Below are 20,719 nucleotides of genomic sequence, written 5' to 3'. Positions count from 1 at the left end.
ACAACGTCAGTGCATCTGCTTTGAAAGGACAGGTATACAGACCGGATCTATACCCAGAGAAAATACTACAGACACGACACTCACAGATAAAGAAAGGGAGCTCCCATTTAATGAGAAGGATTTTCCAACTTCTGAATAGCAGTGCACCTCCCCTGTAGAGAGCAGTGGGACCTGTGTTACTGAATACACACGGCCGAGTGAGACAGGTTTTGATATTTTCTTTTCAGCATCCATGGGATATGGGTGTTGTTGGCTGGGCCAGCATTTGTGAACCATCGGTAATTGCCCGAGAGGAGGTGGTACTGAGCTGCTGGAGTCGAAAGCTTGTAATGACATCCCAAGGGCTACGGAGGAGTCTAATGGGGTGCGAACTGGAAAGTGGAGTTGTTTGGGTGGAGGCAGGAAAGGGTATACAAAATGGTAATTTGGCAAATAGCAGAAGAAAGCCTTAGACTACAGGACAGTGTAGATGGGCAGAAATTCCTGTTGCTGTACTGTTCTTTGTTTTAACAGTTGCACCTAGAATTAAATTCTGAAAAAATGTGAGGAGATGCATTTTTAGACAACAAACAAGGCAAGAGGGTACACATTGAATGGTGGGACCATAGGAAGTACAGAGGATCAGAGAAACCTTGGTGTTTTGCTCGCAAATCAGCGATAGATACAAGGAACATTTCCCCTTGGTATAGGGGAGTGCGGGGGAGGTCAGTAACCAGAGGTATAGTTTTACAATCAAGAGCAGGAGTTTGAGGGGGGTGGGGTGGGGAATTTGAAGAAAAACTGGGTATCTGGAACTCTGCCTAAAGAGGCAGGAACCTTCCAGACACAAGAAATATTTAGATGATTGCTTGAAATGCCATAGTGGAAAATGGGCTTAGAGTAGACAGCTGTTTGATAACTGATGTGGGTGTGTTGGACTGAAGTTCCCTTTTCCATGCTGTCACAACTCTGACTCGAGACCCATTTTTATATTGTTTATTTAGAAGAAGTGTCAATGGGAATAAGAGAATCTTTGCCAACAGCTACTGTCTGAGCTAACGGGGACTAAGGTTATGATTGGAAAGATATTTAATCTACATTGTAAACTGCACACTATGAACGTTTTTGGTTAAATTAAACTGTTATCATTGTTATTGTTGATCCTACTTTGTATGTAAACAATGCAGTCTTTTTCCACAGTGAACGCTCTCTCTCTCTGACAGATCTATGAATCTGCAGTACGTGCTCATGACAGACGTCAGGTACAGAAAGCAATGCGTACACCTCAGAGACGACCGCGTGGTAAAGTGACGTCGACCACCCACTTACATGATGGGCAGTGTAAATCTTCCCTAGGACATAAATCACTGTCTGATCACTTGAAAGTTCAAGTGTTGAAGCCCGTTGGAGCAGAAAATCCCTGGCTTTCTGAATACATGAGATGTTATTCATCACGCTCACTCTGAGTCTGAACAGCTTCCTGTTGAATAGAGTGTGGGCCAGTAGAATAGTTTATTTATTCAGGTCTGTTTTGGGCTCAGTGACGGGCCCTAATTGGAGTCTGTATATGAGGGCTGATTCATGGGAAACCCATAACTAGCAAACACGGGAATTGTTTTGCTGATTTGTAGAGTAGACCCAGTGATAGTATTGGTGTTTTGTCTTCGCATCGCGACATGGCAACAGGAGCACAGAGGCCCATTTCGGACTTGGGGAATTTATTCCCTTGTGTTGCAGTTATTTTCTAAACTGATTATTGACTGTTCTGATTACTGTCAGTTGTGCAATGTGTACTATTGAGAGTTTCATTAGTGTATATATATGGTCGGTAGCACATGAATTTCTGTAAACTCAATGTTATTTTGCACAAATGGCTCAATTGCACTGGTAACCGTTATCTATGGTTTTGTCAGTTTTTTTTATAACTATATGCACTATCATGAGTGCACCTCTTGGAACGTTCATTGGACTTTTTTCTATAGGGCTTCATATTTGTAACCTTTTTACACTTGTAGGGTTCTCTCTTGTCATTGTAGATAATCTGGTCACTATCACATTGCTGTTTTGTACATTTACAACAGTGACTGCTTGTCAAAAGTACCTAATTGATTTGTAAAGCACTTTGGACAGTCTGAGATTTGTGAACTTGCTGTAAATATATGGCCTTGCTTCTTATGTTGTGCCTGCTCAGTAAATGAATTTATATTTGTGATTGTGTTCCTTTTTTTGTTTGCAAACAATGAGGCTGCATTCTTGTGGGGATCTGAGTTTTCTTTTATGCAAAATAACCTGCCTTGTGAGGTGATCATAGCGTGTTTGGCGATTTCCACACAGAATTTTCCTTTAACTATTTTTTCCCCTGTTAGAGGACAGGTAGCAACAGCAAGTTAGCAACATAGAACGTAGGAGCAGGAGTAAACCATTTGGCCCCTCAAGCCTACTCTGCTATTCGTTATGATCATGGCTGATCATCAGACTCAACAGCCTGTCCCTGTTTTACCCCATGTCCTTTTGATCCTATTAGCCTCAGGTGCTAATTAAACTCCTCCTTGAAATCATACACTGTTTTGGCCTTCACTGCTTTCTGTGGTAGTGAGTTCCATAGGTGCTGCACTCTGAGTCAAAAGATTTCTCCTCATCTCAGTCCTAAATGGTTTGCACTGCATCCTTAGATTGTAACCCCATGGTTTGGACTTGCCCATCATCAGGAATGTTTTTCCTGCATCAGGTGTAGTGTCTAGATTGTCTCACAGGAACAGATGTAGGCTGTTCATCTCCTTGAGCCTGTTCCACCATTCAGTGAGATCGTGGCTGATCTGTGGCTTAACTCCATATATCTGCCATAGTCCTTAATACCTTTGCTTAACAAAACTTTATGCAGCTCAAGTTTAAAGTTGACAATTGGTCCGTGACTGTCTGCTGTTCGTGGAAGAGTGTTTTAAACATTTACCACTCTTTGTGTGTAGAAGTGCATCCTAACATCTTTCCTAAATGGTCTGGCCCTAATTCTCAGATGATGCCCCCTAGCCCTAGAACCCCCAGCACAGGAACTCGTTCATCTTCTCTTTTCAAAGAACAATGCAGCACAGGAACAGGCCCTTTGGCTCTCAACCTGCACTGACACATTTTCATAGAATCCCTACAGTGTGGAAACAGGCTATTTGGCTCAACAGGTCCACACTGCCCCTCCAAAGAGCATCCCAACCAGATCCGTTCCCCTATCCCTGCATTTCCTATGACTAACACACCTAACCTAAACATCCCTGGGCATTGTGGGCAATTTAGCATAGCCAATCCACCTACCCTGCACATCTTTGGACTGTGGGAGGAAACTGGAGCACCCGGAGGAAACCCACGCAGACATGGGGACAATGTGCAAACTTCCCACAGACAGTCACCCGAGGCTGGAATTGAACCCAGGTCCCTGGCACGGTGAGGAAGAAGTGCTAACCACTGAGCCCCTGTGCCACCCTTCCAGACTAAACTGTCTTTACTTGGAGGCACCATATCCCTTGATTCCCTTCCTACTCAGGTTTGTCCAGGTGCTTCATGAATCCTGCTTCCAATACCACCTCTGGCAGCCTGTTCCAGGCACTTGCCACCCTTGTAAGAATAACTTGTCTTGCACATCTCTTTTAACCCCCCCTCCCCTCAACATCTTGAACCTGTGTCCTGAGTAATTGATCCCTCATGCCACTCACAATCTTATAAACCTTTATCAGGTCACCCCCATTTAATCTCCAATGTTCCAGTGAAAACAAACCCAGTCTATCCAACCGTTCTTCATAGCTAGAATCCCCCATACTAGGCAACATCGTGTTAAACCTTTTCGGTACCCTCTCCAGCGCGTACACATCCTTCTGGTAGTGTGGTGACCAAAACTGTTTGCAATATTCCAAGTGTGGCCTAACTAAAGTCCTATAAAGCTGCAACGTACCCTGTCTATCCTTCTATTTAATGCTCCCTCCAATGAAGGCAAGTATGCCATGGACCTTTCTTTTGACTACCTTATCTAGCTGCGCTGCCACCTTCAGTGATCTGTGGACCTGCACACCCAGATCCCTCTGCATATCAATCCTCCTCAGGGTTCTTGCATTCACTGGATAATTTCCTTTTGTATTTGACCTCCATCTACTATTTTTATGTATGAAAAGCCTGGGAATTCTCCTTAATCCTATTCATTTTTTGAAGATTTCAGTCAGATTACTCCTTTAACCTTCTAAATTCTAGACAAAACAGGCCTAACTCTTTTCTTAAAAACCAAAAGAACTGTGGACACTGTAAATCAGGAACAAAAACAGAAATTGCTGGAAAAGCTCAGCAAGTCTGGCAGCATCTGTGGAGGAGAAAACAGAGTTAACGTTTTGGATCAGGTTCTGAGGAAGGGTCACTGGACCTGAAACGTTAACTCTGTTTATTCCTTCACAGGTGCTGCCAGACCTGCTGAGCTTTTCCAGCAACTTCTGTTTTTGTTCCACAGTTCTTTTGGCTGGAATCACATGTTAGGTATAAGAGTCACATGCCAAGGGTCTAATGAAAGTAATCCAAAACTGTACAAACTTATTAAGGTACTGCGATCATAACAAGTTATCCAGATGGTGGTGTCAAAACAGGACAGTATGGAAGATTTTACAGACACAGTTCAACAAAGACAGGGAATGTCAGGCTGCCTACTTGTGAGCTCGGAAGGAAACGCTCAATACGAGGAAACAGCTTTTGGTATAATAATTTTCCAGTAGCTCGAAGGGAGTTTCTCCAGAACTAGACTCCACATCCAATGTGAGACAGAGCCAGTGCCTGGAGGATAATCTCCCACCCCCCGGACCCCATGTTCTCCCAATCTGTTTCTGGGGGAATCTTCTGGAGGACGGACACGTTTCCTGAAATGACGCAGTTTGGAGGCGCCGGGCTTAGCGATGGCGCCAGATGGTGAAGCCTCGGCTCCGGTTGAGCTGGGCTTCGTGGAGCCGGCGGCCCCGGCGCGGTTGCTGAGCTCGCAGTTCCCCAGTAAAGTCGGGGGGCGGCCGGCATGGCTGAGCTTGCAGCTCCCAGGGCCCGAGCGGCTGCGGTGCGGCGGCTGCGCGCGGCCGATGGTCTTCCTGCTGCAGGTGTACGCGCCGCGGGACCGCGCCTTCCACCGCGCGCTCCTCCTCTTCTGCTGCGCGCTCCCGTCCTGTCCGCGCCGCCGCTTCGCCGTTTTCCGGAGCCAGCTCGGCCGCATCAATGAGTTTTACCCTCCAGAGCCCGAACCCGAGGCCGAGGCTGAGCCGCGGCCTAGGCCCGGCCTCCGTCTCTGCCGCGTCTGCGGAGCCTCGGGGCCCAAGAGCTGCTCACGCTGCCGCTGGGCCCATTACTGCGGGAAGGAGCATCAGAGCCTGGACTGGAGAGCGGGGCATAGAGAGGCTTGTGGCCAGGCGCTGGGTGAGTGATGGAGCTTCCAGTAAACCTGCAACTAGCTGCAAACTAGTAACTAGCAGTAAACTGGTAATTAACTAGAGACAGAGCCGGTTTGTGTTGAAGAGGAAGGAGCTGTGATACTGAATGGGACAGAATTTATAAAGTGATATTACTGGGATTGGATTTATCCACAGGTTTGTACCGGCTGCACCAGAGAATTGTAAATGCCACAAACTTGCTCAAAAAACAGAATAAAGGACAAGCCCAGCAACTACAAGCCAGTCAGTTTAACATCAACAATAGGGAAGCTCAATAGAAACAATAATCCAGGACAAAATTAATCTACACTTGTCCCAAGTGAGTGCAGAAAGCCAGCTTTTGTAACCACCCCCGGACCATGTCCCTGTCTTTACCCAATCTAGCCTACACATGACTCCAGAACCAGAGTGACAACATTGATTCTTGACTGCTCTCTGAAATAGCCTAGTGTGCCACTCAGTTTAAAGGCAATTAGGATTGAGCAACGGATGCTGACCTTGCCACCAAGTCCAGATTTCTGGAAATAATAAAGCAGAAGGGTGGTCTGAGAGCTTCTTCTAGGGGACGGCTCAGTGGTTAGCATTGCTGCCTCACAGCGCCAGGGACCTGGGTTCAATTCCAACGTCAGGCGACTGTGTGTGGAGTTTGCACATTCTCCCCATGTCTGCATGGGTTTGCTTCCATTTCCTCCCACAGTCCAAAGGTGTGTAGGATAGGTGGATTGGCTATGCTAAATTGCCCATGGTGTTCAGGGATGTGTAGGTTAGGTGCGTTAGCCATAGGAAATGCAGGGTTACAGGGTAGAGGGATGGTCTGGGTGGGATGTTCTTCAGAGGATCAGTGTGGACTGTTTCCACACTGTGGGAATTCTGTTCATATTCAAAGTTCAAATGGTCTCCATCCACTACCACCCTCCTCTACCTGGCTGAACTTGTTCGCAACTGAAAAATTTCAATTTCACTTTCCATACCTTGTTCTGTTTTTGCCCTGAATTGGAAAACCTCAGTTTTGCTTCCAATTTGCAACCTTTCCTTAGGTCTTCTGGTCCACCTTCTGCTCTTCCCTTCCTCAACTTCTCTGTCTCCATTTCTAGTAACAGCCTATCAACTAATACTCATTATATGTCCAATGACTTCCACAGTCACCTTGATAACACTTCTTCTCACCCACATCCTGTAAGGGTTCCATTACATTCTTCCAGTTCCTGTAGCTCCGTGTCCTCTGTGCCCCATGACCCATTGTTCCACATCAGCACTTCGAGTCATACAGCACGGACACACGCCCTTTGATCCAGCTAGTCCATGCTGAACATAATCACACTAAACTAGGCCTACCTGTTTGATCCTATTCCATATCCCTCCAAATCTTTCCTATTCGTGTACTTATCCAATAGATTTTTTCCCTCTGGAGGATTCTTCTCCACCTTGGATGATGGGCGTCTCCAGTGTGTATTTCCTGTATTTCTGCTTTTACCCTTTCTGTTTCAGAACCATGGGGATCACCCTGTCCTCACCTTCCATCCCACCAGCCTCTATATTTCAAAGGACTATTTTCCTGCAACCTCCAGCATGATGCCACTACCAAACACATCTTCCCCTTTCTCCTTCCAACATTCTGAAGGGATTGTTCCCTCTGTGATACCCTGTATTGCTCTTCAACTACCCACAACACTCACCTCCACCCCGTTCCCATGCAAGTTCCCTTCTATCCAAGGTCCTCACCCTTCTTCCAGGTGAAGCAGTGACTTGTCTATATTTCAGTTTAATCTATTTTATTCACTCCTCACAATATGGTCTGCTGTACACTGAGGAGATTAGCCAAGTGAAGATTGAGTAACTGCTTTACTGAATATTTCTGCTGGGTGCACAAGTGTAACCATGAGTTTCCGGTGTCATGTTTTAATTCTGAATCTTGTTCTCACATTGATCACTGTAGTCAGACTGTTCTAGTTAGGTTCAATATAAGCTTCAGGAACAGGTCATTTTTCAACGAGGCTGTACAACCTTCTGAACTTAACAATTGAGTTCAATAATTCAGATCATACACTCAAATCCCCATTTTGTATGGTTTTTCCCTTTCTCTTTGACACAGAATTGCACCTAGGCACATCTTCTCCTTAGTTTTTGTCTTGCCCCATCACTCCTGCTGTTGACCCTGGAGAACTAACTCTTCTGTCATTCAATCTCTCCTGCCCTCCAGCCTATTACAGACTGGATAAAATTGTTATTATTCTGTCTCACCAACCCTTTGTTTAAGACCTTTACATGTTGAGCTTTTCTCAGTTCTGATGGAAGGTTGCAGACCTTAAATGATAACTGTTTGCAGCATTTTCAGTTTGGTCCCCCCTGAGGTAACAGAAGGCTGTCATGACCCATTTGAGAAAGTGTGCTGACACTTGACCTGAACTACTCCCAGGGTTGTCACGGAAGTTAAAGATTTAGTCAAATTATTTAGTCTTCAGTTCTCCTGCCTGTTGAATTCAGCTTAACAAAAAACACTGACCCAGTTTTTGCATTTAACAAACTAGAATTTATTAAAAATAAATCATTTCTATCCATAGGTAAACAAATTAAAAATTATCAACTTAATTCTAATTTAAACTCTACCCCATCTTCAACACCTACAGATATGCAGACTGAGACTAAAAAGTATAGATGTTATGGGTGGAAAGAAAAAAGTGCAGCTCAAAGGCACCAGTCCACAGGATTCAAAGCAGTGTCCTTTTGCTTCTTCAGATCTTAATGTCAAATTCTTTCAGTTTTTTACTGAAGAAACCAGGTATTTGGTGCATGTAATTGTCCTGTCTCTGGGTCATTAGTTAGAAGCAGCAACTTATAGATAAATGGTGAGTAATAACTAGCAATCTTCCAATTTTTTAATTACTTATCTGAAGGAAGAGAAAGGATGTGGTCTTTTTAAAAATAATTTGGAGGCTTTCTGTCCGTCTTGTTCATCAACAGGCTGTCTACCTGTCCAGGAGCCAGAGAGGAGTTGTTATACTAAGCATTCCTGATTTACACAACTGGGCCTGATTCAGGGGGATTTAAACTGTATGTGGGAAAACCTGCTGTGCTCTGAACATACACCCATGATGCCAATGAATCCAGCAGTTCTCCTCCACCACCATGTAAATATCACTCTAAGAGTTCCAGTAACTTCACCATCTCCTTTCTCAGTTTCCTTGGTTCAAAGCAGTATCCGTTTCCCATTTTGGTCCACAATCTAAAAATATATGGTCTTTACAAGGGAGATAACAGTACTTGTTCACACATTGTACAAGGACTTATAAAAGTTCCCCCAAATTTGTGCTGTGCTCACTCTATTCTGCTCTTTCAGCACCCTGTGATTCAGAGCTTTCAGGCTATTTTCACTCAGCTAGCATTTCTGAATTATAGGGAGATGACAACAGAGGACTGTACAGATGTATACAAACAAATCCGGAGTTACTCGCACCAATGCCCAGATTTCTTCCATTCCAGGAGATTCCTCCCCAAAGCAAGGGAGAAGGGAATCTTAGACTCTTTCCCTAAGCGCAACACTTCCCAACCAAAGGCTGTGGCAAATTCCCTTGGGTAGTAGTGCTGAGTGTTGGTTCCTTTGCAGGTGAAGCCGATGGTGGTTTGTCTTCCCTCAACATCCTTTTCCCAGAGTTTGAACTGGTAATGGAACTAGAGGACTCCGAAGATCAGGAGCTAGAAAATGTGACATGTGTAGAGCCACTGGTGGCAGCAGACCATGGTATGTAAAAATTGGATGAGCAAATTACTTTAATAATCACCTGTACTCTATTTTGGAAAAAGTGATTCTTCTGCCAAATTATAATTGTGTTCAAATAGTTAAAAAATCTCAGGCAAAGCATTTAAAATCAAATGTGGCTTTAAACTAGAAAACCAAGGAAAAGATCAGAACTGGTTTGTGTTGGTAACTTTTATTGTTTTAGTCTAATTTCCAACACTAAATGACTAGTTACTGATAGCCATCACCAGAGTTGAACAGCCATTGTATTAGCATACAGTATAACATTTATAGCTTGTTGTTGCTTGATACAAGTTATGTTTCAAATTCTAACTCATTTAATATGTAATGACGAATAAAATATCTTAACCTGTTTTATACCTGAAAGATTCAGGAAGGGGACAGATAAATAAAGAATTATGAAATTTCTCCAAAACCTGTGCACTCATTCTAAAGTTTATATCCAAGTTCTGGACGATACAGTAATTGTTCAGCCGGAGAGTATTTTCACTTGTTTTAAGTTATGTTTCAGTCTTTGAATAGCAATGTCCCCAAACACTTCACTGGGGAAGTAGAATCGAGGATTGATGAGTAACATTCATGTCTCTGCTATTCTCAGATTGTCTGAGTGAGGGCATTGACCAAGGGGAGCTGGAGGCCATGGCAAAACATGAGTCAAAGGAAGACCGCATCTTTGCTAAGTTTAAGAGGAGGATAGCACTTGCTCCTGATCAGGTACGTATGTCGTGTACTGTATTCTTTCCTCTTGAGTTTTGTCACAAAACAGAACGGTGATCTCTGTTACGCACATCTGAAGCACATGGCAGCTTTATCATTTACCAAGTGTGCACTGCATACTTGACACTATAGGGGTTCAGCTCATTTTATGAGGAGATCAGTCACATCCCAGCTACATTCTTGCCTTTCATTTGCTACTTTTTTTTGGGAGTATCAAAGTGGAGGAATTTCAATAGAAATAATTTTGCACAAAAAAAAACAATTCAGCCCATCATGCCTACAGTGGTTATTTGAAAGAAAGAGCCCTAAACAACAGTCACCATTTGGTGCTGATTCAGGAAGTAGAATACTTCGAGATAAGTGAGTTTGAATGTCATGATCCTTTTTGAGTGAGATGCAAGTATTTTCCTTATTAATCTTACTCTGAATAAATGTTTAGAAATGGTAGTGAATTTGATTTCACCTGAAAGATCAGGGTGGAACTTTTGAAAGCACAGAATGCAAATCTTTATTGTTCCTTGTTGTAGGTGTTGCGTTACTGCAGAGGAGGAAGCCCACTGTGGGTGTCTGAGGACAATGTTCCTTCTGATGCAGATATCCCTAGCTGTGCATGTGGGGCCAAACGTGAATTTGAATTTCAGGTATGAATTATTCTGTTTTAACTTGTGCACAGTTCTGTCCAGTGATCCTAAAAAGCTTAGAAGTTTGACTGTCGTACATCATAATGAGTTTAGTGCCCAAGTGATGTTGGATAACTGACTACGTGGTGATTGGTAGTTTTGTAAGATGGTGATTTTACACACCTCAAAATTGTACGCTCAGGACCCGAGATTAACAGATTAGCCGAGAATTGTATACATTTCACTGAGATCACCTCTTATTCTTCCAAACTCACCCCATTTTGTTGAATCTGACCTCAGCTTATCTTAGGAATCAGTTGTTATTATTCTAAGGCAAGCTCATCCATTTGTTGTTGGGTAAGGAGACTAAAACCGCAGTCCCCAAGGTGTAACTGCATCTACAGCAGATCCCCTACTGATAAAGGCTAACATATCATTGTACGCGGAGATGGGGCTAAGTTTATAGCATTTACATGGCAACGTGTGAACAGTGAACATTAGCAACTAAATTTTCACAACTTGTTTAAGGTGATGCCGCAGCTGCTGAACCATCTGAAAGTGGACAGCCTGGGAGAGAGTTTGGACTGGGGAACACTTGTCGTTTTTACCTGTGAACAAAACTGTGACCACGGCAACGAATACAGTGCAGAATTCATCTGGAAACAAGATTTTTCTGCAGGACATCTGTAATTATTCACCACATCTTTACTATCGGCTTGTACAAGCTTCTATTTTGATTAAGATACAGTTTTTTTTCAGCATGTAAGATACTGTACAGACCAATAAATGAGTAATTTTATTTCCCCACTGTTGTCTATGATTTAGGAATATTACATTTTAAATGGCACAAATGAACCTGTGTCAGCTTCAACTACCACGTAACAGCCACTGGACTGCAGGTAGTTGGGGGAAGCTGATTCTTGTGAATGTGCTGAGCAAAAGATCAGACAACATTGTTGAGAAATAGAAAGGGCAATTACTGAAAAAAGACATTTTGTCAAAGCTTTTTGTTTTGCCCTTGTCAAGACAATTCACAAGTTGTATCAAACTAAACATTTCCCTGGTATTTCTTAAAAATTCTCAGAATGAGTTCTGTCATGACCTCTGCTCCTGTGTTCACTGCCTCAACTAATTAAAGCAAGTATCCCATATTCCTTTTTAACCACCTTATCTACCTGTCCTATTGCCTTCAAGGATCTATGGATATGAACACAAAGGTTCTCTCTGTGCATCCTGGAGTCCTGCCATTCATTGTATACTCACTTGTTAGAATCATAGAATTGCTGCAGTATGCAGAGGTGACTCAGCTGATTGTATCTGTACTGGCCCTGCAAACAGCATCTCACCCAGACCCACCCCATCACCATAACCCTACATGGTCAACCCACCAAACTTGTACATCCCTGGACACTATGGGGCAATTTTTAAACATGGCTAATCCAGTAACTGCACATCTTTGCACTGTGGGAGGAAACCAGAGCACCCAGTAGAAACCCACGAAGACAAGGGGAGAATGTGCAAACTCCACACGGACAGTCACCCAGGGATGGAATTGAACCTGGGTCCCTGGTGCTGTGAGGCAGCAGTGCCACTCAATGTGTTAGGCCGCCCAAAATACAATACCTCTCACATTTCAGGATTAAATATCATTTATCACTGTTCTGCCCACCTAACCACTGTATCTCTGTCATTAGTCTAAGCCTTGTTGCTTTTTACCTCCAATTTTCATGTCGTCTTGCAGTCACAAAAATACTTCTGGATCCATATATGGACTTAGTGGCAGGAAGCAATTTGTCAAATTGCCCTGAATCTCTCAGGCTCCTACCTTCTTGACCAGACTCTCTTGCGAGACTTTGTCAAAAGCTTTCTGAAGTCCATACAGAATACATTAAGTGTATTACCCTCATCTACATACCTATTCATCTCCTTGCAAAAATTCATAGAAACATTATGTCCCGACAAAGTCATGCTGACTATCCTTAATTAAACCTTGTCTTTCCAAGTGGAAATTAATGCTGTCCCTCAGAATTTTATCGAAGTTTCTCCCATCACTGATGTTAGACTCATTGGCCAGGAACAGACAGCTGATTGGGTTATGAAGTTGTGACTAGCTGTGGATGATAAAGACTATTAGCCTGACAACAACTATCCGATAAGCTTTTCAGCTCGCCAGGAGCCTAACATAGAAGATAGGAGCAGGAGGAGGCCCTTCGAGCCTGCTCTGCCATTCTTCATGATCCTGGCTGATTGTCCAACTCAATAGCCTAATCCTGCTTTCTCCCCATAACCTTTGATCCCATTCGCCCCAGGTACTATATCTGGCTGCCTCTTGAATACGTTCAATGTTTTGGCATCAACTACTTCCTGTGGTAATGAATTCCACAGGTTCACCACTCTTTGGGTGAAGAAATGTCTCCTCATCTCCGTCCTAAATGGTCTACCCCAAATCCTCCAACTGTGACCCCTGGTTCTGGGCACATCCACCATCACTTGTGGGTGTGAACAATACTGGCAGAAGGTATGTCTTTCTCTCCAGTAAAATGCCTGAAGAAAGCCTGTTTTTCCCTCAGTTGCCGAAAACTGTGGTCTTTTACCAGTAATTAAGAGAATTAGCAGTTAATGCACCAACTGCCTGTGCCTCCTGTAAAGTGACAAGAACCTGGAGAAGAGAGACTGAAGAACAGAAAATCCTGGCAATATAAAGGGTCATCTCTGCTAACCCTGTGGACTGGGGCCTCAAATTGCTTTCCCAGTTTCCTTCTGCCCATAACACCATTTTTTTTTGGTCTGTCCGTGTGCAGGGGATTTTAAAAGCTAATTAGAGTTTTAACTGGTACAGTTACGATTTTAACCACAGTTAAAAAACTTAGTAATAAATAATAACTGTTTACACAGAAACCTGATCTGTGTTTTCAGTTAATCTGGGTCTGTAAATTGGGGACTTCACATACTTGGATGACATTTTACATTTTCTAGGAATAGTGAGGCTCAATTTCCAGCATGGTACACCAATATAGACATAATATCCCTAATATTCATCTGTAATAGTGATACAATATCAGCTGTGCCCCAGTCCTCTCTGGCATCTCTCCTGTCAAGAGAGGATTTCATGATTAAAGTCAGAGCCCTTGCAACTACCTCCCAGAGCATACATCTCATCTGAGCCTGGGGATTTATTAAATCTTAAACCTGATGAAATGGCTAATATCTGCTCCCTCAATTGTAATTTGTTCTGTATCTAACAGGCCCCTTCCCAGATTTCTATGCCTACACTGCACCTGTATTCATTGTAGGGAGATACAAACTAATCGTTTAAAGGCTCGTGCATATCTTCTGGCTCCACACACTTTGCAACTTTAATCCTTCCAGGGCCTTATTCTCTCCCTGGTTATTGCGTGTAATATATTTTCAAAATGCCTTCAGATTTTAGAGTTCTTTATTACCAATAGTAACAGTACTTAGCACGGGTTTCCTTTTACAAATATCCCCATTTGAGGGGAGCATTATGAGGAGAAAGAACCAGTTTCTTTTTGGTCACAGAGACTTGGCTACTAAATACTTTGCCCTGGTCAGACCAAGGTGCCCTCATCTAATCCTATATCAAACAAACCACCATTCAGATTGGAAACAGCAAGTTTGTGACCTTTGTAAAATTAAAGGACTTCTATTAGAAGCACAAATTAATTCATTTATTTTATACAAAAGTTTAAAAACATTGCAGGTTGCTTATCTGCAGCTCCTGAGCGGAGTGAAGAATCTTAAAAATACAGCAGAATATGGAGATGACACATCAAGGCAATCAGGACTGTAGTTTTAAATAATGTTCATAGATTGCTTGTAAAAGGAATTCGAAGTAGGAATTGGATCTCAGGGTTAACAGATAATCTGACTTCAGCAAGTCCTTCACTTCTGGCAAATAATATTTCAGCTGAACTCCTAAAAATGAAAGGTATTTGAAAATAGTAATCAATACACACTTGATGTAGTTATTGGGTTGGAGGAAGGATATTACAGCCATTCAGGACCTGGCTATTTCAGGGAGTGTTACAATACCCAAAGGCTGCAATATGAACCCAATTACAGACACTAGAGCACACAATCCAGCTGGCACAGCCCTGTCACTAAACAAAAACATCTCACATCGTATAGATGAATTAAAAATGTGGGTATGTATCCATGTACTGATATCACAATAAAACACTTTATTCAGGTAAGGAACACAGACGAAACAGAGAAAGTTAGCACAATTACTGTTTTGATTCAGTATTTAATATCAAGCTGTTTTGAGAAGCAGTTGAATGCAACACTCACCTTCATCCACCAACTTTTTTATGACCTTTATCAGTACAGTTTCCTTTGCAGCTTCAATGGGGTCATCCTTTGCATCAAAAGACCAACTGAGGAAAAGAAAAGACAAGCAAAACATTCTCTGGTGCGTCTTTGTCAATTAGGATTTGAAGAATTACCCAGGGTTGGCACTGACTGGGGAAAAGGGAAAGCCAACCCAGAACAACAGCCAGCACGGGAGTTATTAGCCATTTCATCGTCATATAGAATGATTGCAACCAAAAGGTTTGTTCATGAAAACTAAATTTACAAATAAATATTTAAAAAATTACACTTACAGCTTGCAACTCATCACCAGGGCTAAGAACATTGTGGGCTGTATTTCTAGTGCGTTTCACCATGGAACGGGAGATAGAAAACAAGGATTTGGCGAGGGGAGGGAGGTGGCCAAATTGCTTTAGAATGCAATACAGACAACATTACTATCTTTATGAATAGATAACTGCTCCTTTTAATGCATACATTGTGGTGAGGATAAAGAAGCCAAACTATACTTACTCGTTTCTCTGAATAGCTCGGCAGAAGATTTCCAGTTTTAATGACTCAATGTTGATATTAGCATCAAGACCCTCCTCCTTCAGAAAGCAAACAGACAGAAAACACACTCAACTTCCAAAATAATTCAACAAGAGCTGATGTAGACCTGTCCCGGCAAGTAACAAGAGAAAGCCTCAGCAGGATGTGCTCCACCACACATACAGTATTCTCACCCCACATGCCTGTCCTGTTCCCACACCTCTTTTGTTTCCGTCTCAACTACAAAATATTCCTGTATTTCATTGCTTCTCAACCTCCATGCAAATAAAACTCTCCTGCTCAGTTTCTCAGGTCTCTCACATTTAAAGGTTATATTGTTGTCCCTTATTCTAATGCTGTGATTTACTATAAATCGATCTCTTTCTATCAAGGTGAATCAATTTTAAATATTCCCATAAAATTACCCTTGAGATTAAAAAGTCAAAAGAAAGGTAACCTGGAACTGACTGAGCAAATTCAGAGAAAGTTCAATGTGAGAATTGGTCAGTCAGGACAGTTTCATTGACGCTACCAGGACTTGGCTCAGGACTGACCGCCTCACACGAACACTAAACATAACTGACTAAACAGGAAAAGACAAACAGAGGGGGAAATGGAGACACAAACTGACGGGGAAATAGGAAGAAAGGTAGACTATGAAACATTACGACTATTTATGAGCTGTGAGGAAAGTCTTCAACGCAATGCTCTACAATGAGATGGCTTATAGGACAAGGTAAACAGCTGCTAGCGTCCATCTATACAGGATATCTTAGTTCCTTAAGAAGCAATACTTCAAAAAATCCCAAATAAATTTCTCCCAAAATACAGGGAATGTTGCATTTCCCCAGGTACAGCCTCTGCCTCCCAGATACTGCACAGGAATTCTACACAGAGGTCCAGTTGGTGATCACCTTCATAGCAGAGGGACATAGGTCTTGCCTGATCCAAACACTAATTGCCAACAGCAAGGGCAAACTAACTTGAATGAGAATTTTGGTTTTGTTACAATCAAATTGCACGCGTTTCTATAAACTAAATTGCACTTGGATTTTAGCTGAGGTTTCGTCAACTGGCTGCAAGATTTCCTGTTGCTCACCTTTATGTAGTTTGTGTTATTTGGGACAGAGAGGAAGAGAGGGGCAGAGACAGTATTCCAGTAAATAAATGGTTCTGATGTCTTTTTTTACCCTAGGTAACAAAACATTTGATGTGTCATAGCAAAGATAAAAAATCAGCTATTAGCAACAACAAAATAGTTGCTTGGTATTACAGAATTTGAATATTGCAAAAAAAAACAAAAACATCTTGTCAAAACATTGTCTTACACTCCTCAGGACAATTCTCTAGAATATCAATTCAAAGGGGAAGAAAAAAAAAAATCAACATTTATACCGAGAGAGGAAGTGCTGATTGATCGACAGGGTTGATGCCATGGCTAATACACCAGGTCATGCTGATTAACAGTTGCCACGCTTGGTTTAAATGTTAAACCAGACAGTTTGAGTACGATTGCCAGGGCATTGCGCCCTGGGAAATAATCCAGTGAACGGCTGTCAGCTATTTTGTTCAGTTGGAGCGGGGCACTGTGTTCATGTCCTTGCTGCAGTGATAAACAGGACCCTATGTATTAATATAGAATGGCAGAAACTTTACAGCTAGAATATTTCAGGTTGAAAATCAGTTGGGCATTTCAGGAAGGGAAAAAAAAAACACGCTTATAACTAACATTACAAAATGAATCATTTTGGGAAGGGCAATTATCAGGTCACATCCTACAACATGGAGCAGACAGAACAACAACAACAAAGACCAATGACATTCATTATACTTCTCAAGTTACATCATTTGTGATGTTACTGTTCGCTCCGTGAGCTGACACCAGTACCTTTTCAACAAATTCCAGGAGATCAAGTGCCTTCTTGAAATCATACTCATTTGCTTTTATGTTGTCATCACTGATGTAAAGCTGCAGAAAATGGATATTAGTTTGATTACCAACGATTGATCAGAACTTAAGAATATGTACAAGCATACGATGTAGGAATCATTGGCTTGGTCAACAGTTTATAGCTCATCCCAAACTGCCTTTGAGAAGATGGTGGTGAGCAGAACCTTCTTGATTTGCTGCAGTCCATTTGGTGTTGGGGTACCCAGTTCTGTCAGGGAGGGAATTCCAAGACTTTGATCCAGGTACACTGAATGAACGGTACTGTACTTCCAAGTCACGATGGTGAGTGGCTTGGAAGGTAGCTTGTAGATGGTATTCTAATGTATCTGCTGCCCTTGTCCTTTTAGATAGAAGTGGTTATGGATTTGGAAGGTGCAGTCTAAGGATCTTTGGTGAATTTCTGCAGTGCATCTTGCAGATAGTAGCAGCAATGTGTACTGAGTGTGAGTGGTGGAGAGAATGGATGCTTGTGGGTGTAATGCTAATCAAGCAGGCTGCCTTGTCCTGGATGTGTCAAGCTTCTTCAGTGCTGTTGGGGCTGTACTCATCCAGACAACCGGGGAGTATTCCATCACACTCCTGACTTGTGCCTTGTAGATGGTGGACAGGGTTTGGGGAGTCAGGGCGAGTTACTCACAGCAGGATTCCTTGCCTCTTACTTGCTCTTGTAATCACTATACTTATATGACTATTCTGGTCAATGGTAATCCCAGGATGTTGATAGTGGGGGAATTCAGCAACAGCATTGCCATTGAAAGTCAAGGGACGATGGTTAGATTCTCTCTCGTTGGAGCTGTTCATTGCCTGACCCTTGGGTGGCACAAATGGTACTTGTTATTTATCAGCCTAAGCCCAAATGTTGCTCATATCTTGCTGCACAGACACAGGCTGCTTCAAAGTCTGAGGAGTCACAAATGATTGCATTAAGTTCAGGACCATCGGCAAACATCCCCACTTCTGATCTTATGTTAGAGGGAAAGGTCACTAATGAAGCAACTGAAGATGGTTGGGTCATGGACACCACCCTGAGGAACTCCTGCAGAGATGTGCTGGAGCTGAGATAATTGACCTCTAACAATCACAGCTATCTTCCCTGTATCTATTTATCCCCTTGATGGAAGGATCAGTAACCAGGGGTCATGAATTTAAGATAAAGAGTAGGAGGTTTAGCGGGGGATGTGAGGAAAAATATTTTCACCCATGAGGTGACAAGAATCTGAAACTCACTGCCTTTCAGAGTGACAAGAGGCAGAAACCCTTGGAACGTTTAAGTAGTATTTAGACATGCACTTGCAATGCCAAGGCATACGAGGCTGTGGGCAGTGCAGGAAAGTCGGATTAGAATAGTCAGTGGTTGTTTCTGTCCAGCACAGACTCGATGGGCCATCGGGCCCTTTTCTGTGCTGCAGATCTCGATGACTCTGTCAGTCACCAGGTACATCACCACCCAGCAGAACATTTTCTCCCCCAATTCATTCCCATTGACTCCATGGGCTCCTTGATGCCACACTTGGTCGAACGCTGCTTAATGTTAGGGCAGTCAAACTTGCCTCATTTGCAGTCAAATCAGCAACAATCCCCATTCAACAATGCAAGCAGATGGTGTGAAGGAACATTGGTTATAAACACTAAACTCTGCTCAGTCTGTACAAAAATAATTTCCTTTGTACGGATTTCTGGATGCCTGGCAACTGTGCCCATAACCACCAACACGTAAAACCAATTCTTCTGGTCAGTTAGCTCAGCTACTCTGTAGGCTCTTGCTCTGTACAAATTAGGTATGTACATTAGGTACTTCACAGGTACTTAATTGGCTGTAAGGAGCCTTGGGAAATTTTAAACAAGTTATCATTTTTTTCTGAATGAACAGCATAATCCAATGTCACCCAAATTAAATTACCTGTACATTACACATTTAGTCTTTTATCACCAACAATCAATCACTCCCAGTGTCTGAATAGCAGTGTCCTTGTTCTTTGAATAGTTAAAATCTTGATGAAATTTCTTGTGTTTCTCTGTTCCAGTGGAAACAATCCCATGAAGTATATGGTTCCTCATAACTAATTCCTAGCCTAGTAAACCTAGACTGTACATTCTTTAATGATTTCAGTGTCTTTTCTGTAATTCCTCCTGACATGCTACTCTGTTAATTTTGGACACTTGAATAAATTATGAAGAGGCTTATGCCTAAGATGCCCACTGTACTTACATGGATCAGCTGTAAAGCATTTAATACAGGCATGGTGTCTACGTTGAGTTGTTTCTTAGTTATCAGTTCCATTGGCAAGGTCTCCTGGTGAAGCAAATACCGCTCCTGCACAGTCAACTCTATAAGAAAATAAAGTACAATGAAGGTACTACTTTAGAAAGATCAATCAAACCATAAAAAAAGTTGTTAGCCAAACATCACTAACCAGTTTCACTCCTGTGACGCAGTCATGCAACTTTGGAGGTAAATGCTTAGGAAATTAAATGGTGACCACTCATATTCAAAATGAAAAACATTTCCAAATCAAACACTGCACAGTAAACATTGACACTGTTATTTCTAATTCAGAATTAAGTTGGCTTCAGTCCTTAGCACGCTCCTTCCTCCAGAGGATTAAGGTCAGGAAACTAAAACCACAGCTGTTCCAATGTATGTAGGTACAGCAAGTGATTAAGGCAGCCAATAGACTGCTATCATTTATTATGAAAGGAATTCAAATAAAAGCAAAAATATTATGCTTCAGTTATACTGGGCAAGGGTGAGACCACATCTTGCAATCTGAATGCTGTTTTGGGTGTCCCTATTTAAAAAGGAGGACATAAAACACATTAGAGACAGTTCACAGGAAGTTTATTTGATTTAAAACTGGAATGAATGGCTTGTCTGATGAGGAAACGTTAGACAGACTGGGCTGGTTTCCACTTGAGTTTAGAAGAGTGAGGGGTGACTTGGTTGAAGTGAATAAGGTCCTGAACAGTGCCAACAAGGTGGATGTGGAAAGGATGTTTCCTCTTATGGAGGAGTCCAGAAATAGGGGGTCACCCTTTCAGGACAGAGATGACAATTTCCTCCCCCTGCCTCAGACAGTTGAGACAGTTGGCAATTTTCTACCTTAGAAGATGGTGGAGGTGGGGGTCACTGAATATTTTAAAGACAGAGGGGATGGATTCTTACTAGAACACGAAGGATACTGGGCCAATCCTAAACTGAGCCTCATACCCCAAGGGAGGGCGGTGGTGGTGGAATTGGCCCTGTACTGAGCCCTGTACACCCAGGGGAAAGTCATACACCCTGGTGAGAGACGGTTGGCTCAGACTCACTACGAATGCTGTTTTAGATTCCTTTTGAATACCATGTATAATATTGGTCCCCCATTTAAGCGAAGATGTAAATATGTTGGAAATTGTC

General features: G+C 42.5%; 2 protein-coding genes and 1 non-coding gene across 4 annotated transcripts in view; 2 read left to right on the top strand and 1 right to left on the bottom strand.

Moving 5' to 3' along the window:
* Positions 1 to 2,191, top strand: LOC109914473. 2 transcript variants are annotated; one of them, XR_007262975.1, is made up of 2 exons: positions 1 to 32; positions 1,203 to 2,191. It is a non-coding gene; the product is annotated as an uncharacterized LOC109914473 (transcript). The 2 variants fall into 2 exon arrangements; XR_007262976.1 differs by having other exon boundaries at positions 1,167 to 2,191.
* Positions 2,192 to 4,837: 2,646 nt separating this feature from the next.
* Positions 4,838 to 11,307, top strand: pdcd2 (programmed cell death 2). Its single transcript, XM_020514066.2, has 5 exons — positions 4,838 to 5,400; positions 9,019 to 9,153; positions 9,770 to 9,885; positions 10,416 to 10,529; positions 11,037 to 11,307. Exons 1-5 carry the CDS (start codon positions 4,896 to 4,898, stop codon positions 11,196 to 11,198), a joined length of 1,032 nt encoding a protein of 343 aa, XP_020369655.1. The 5' UTR covers positions 4,838 to 4,895; the 3' UTR covers positions 11,199 to 11,307.
* A 2,868-nt stretch (positions 11,308 to 14,175) lies between these two features.
* The window catches only part of LOC125484118 (nuclear pore complex protein Nup133-like), a 9,032-nt gene continuing 2,488 nt past the window's right edge, over positions 14,176 to 20,719 (bottom strand). Inside the window, exons 3-7 of the mRNA XM_048601528.1 lie at positions 19,532 to 19,650; positions 17,260 to 17,340; positions 15,354 to 15,430; positions 14,820 to 14,905; positions 14,176 to 14,444 (exon numbers count right to left, since the gene is read on the bottom strand). Coding sequence (XP_048457485.1) covers positions 14,308 to 14,444; positions 14,820 to 14,905; positions 15,354 to 15,430; positions 17,260 to 17,340; positions 19,532 to 19,650 — 500 coding nt within the window. The 3' untranslated portion in view covers positions 14,176 to 14,307. The remainder of the gene's footprint in view (positions 14,445 to 14,819; positions 14,906 to 15,353; positions 15,431 to 17,259; positions 17,341 to 19,531; positions 19,651 to 20,719) is intronic.

The sequence above is a fragment of the Rhincodon typus genome, chromosome 9 (assembly GCF_021869965.1).
Source record: "Rhincodon typus isolate 14 chromosome 9, sRhiTyp1.1, whole genome shotgun sequence".
Lineage (NCBI taxonomy): Eukaryota > Metazoa > Chordata > Chondrichthyes > Orectolobiformes > Rhincodontidae > Rhincodon > Rhincodon typus.
Note: the sequence above shows the minus strand (reverse complement) of the source record. Positions and strands in the feature narration are given on the sequence as shown.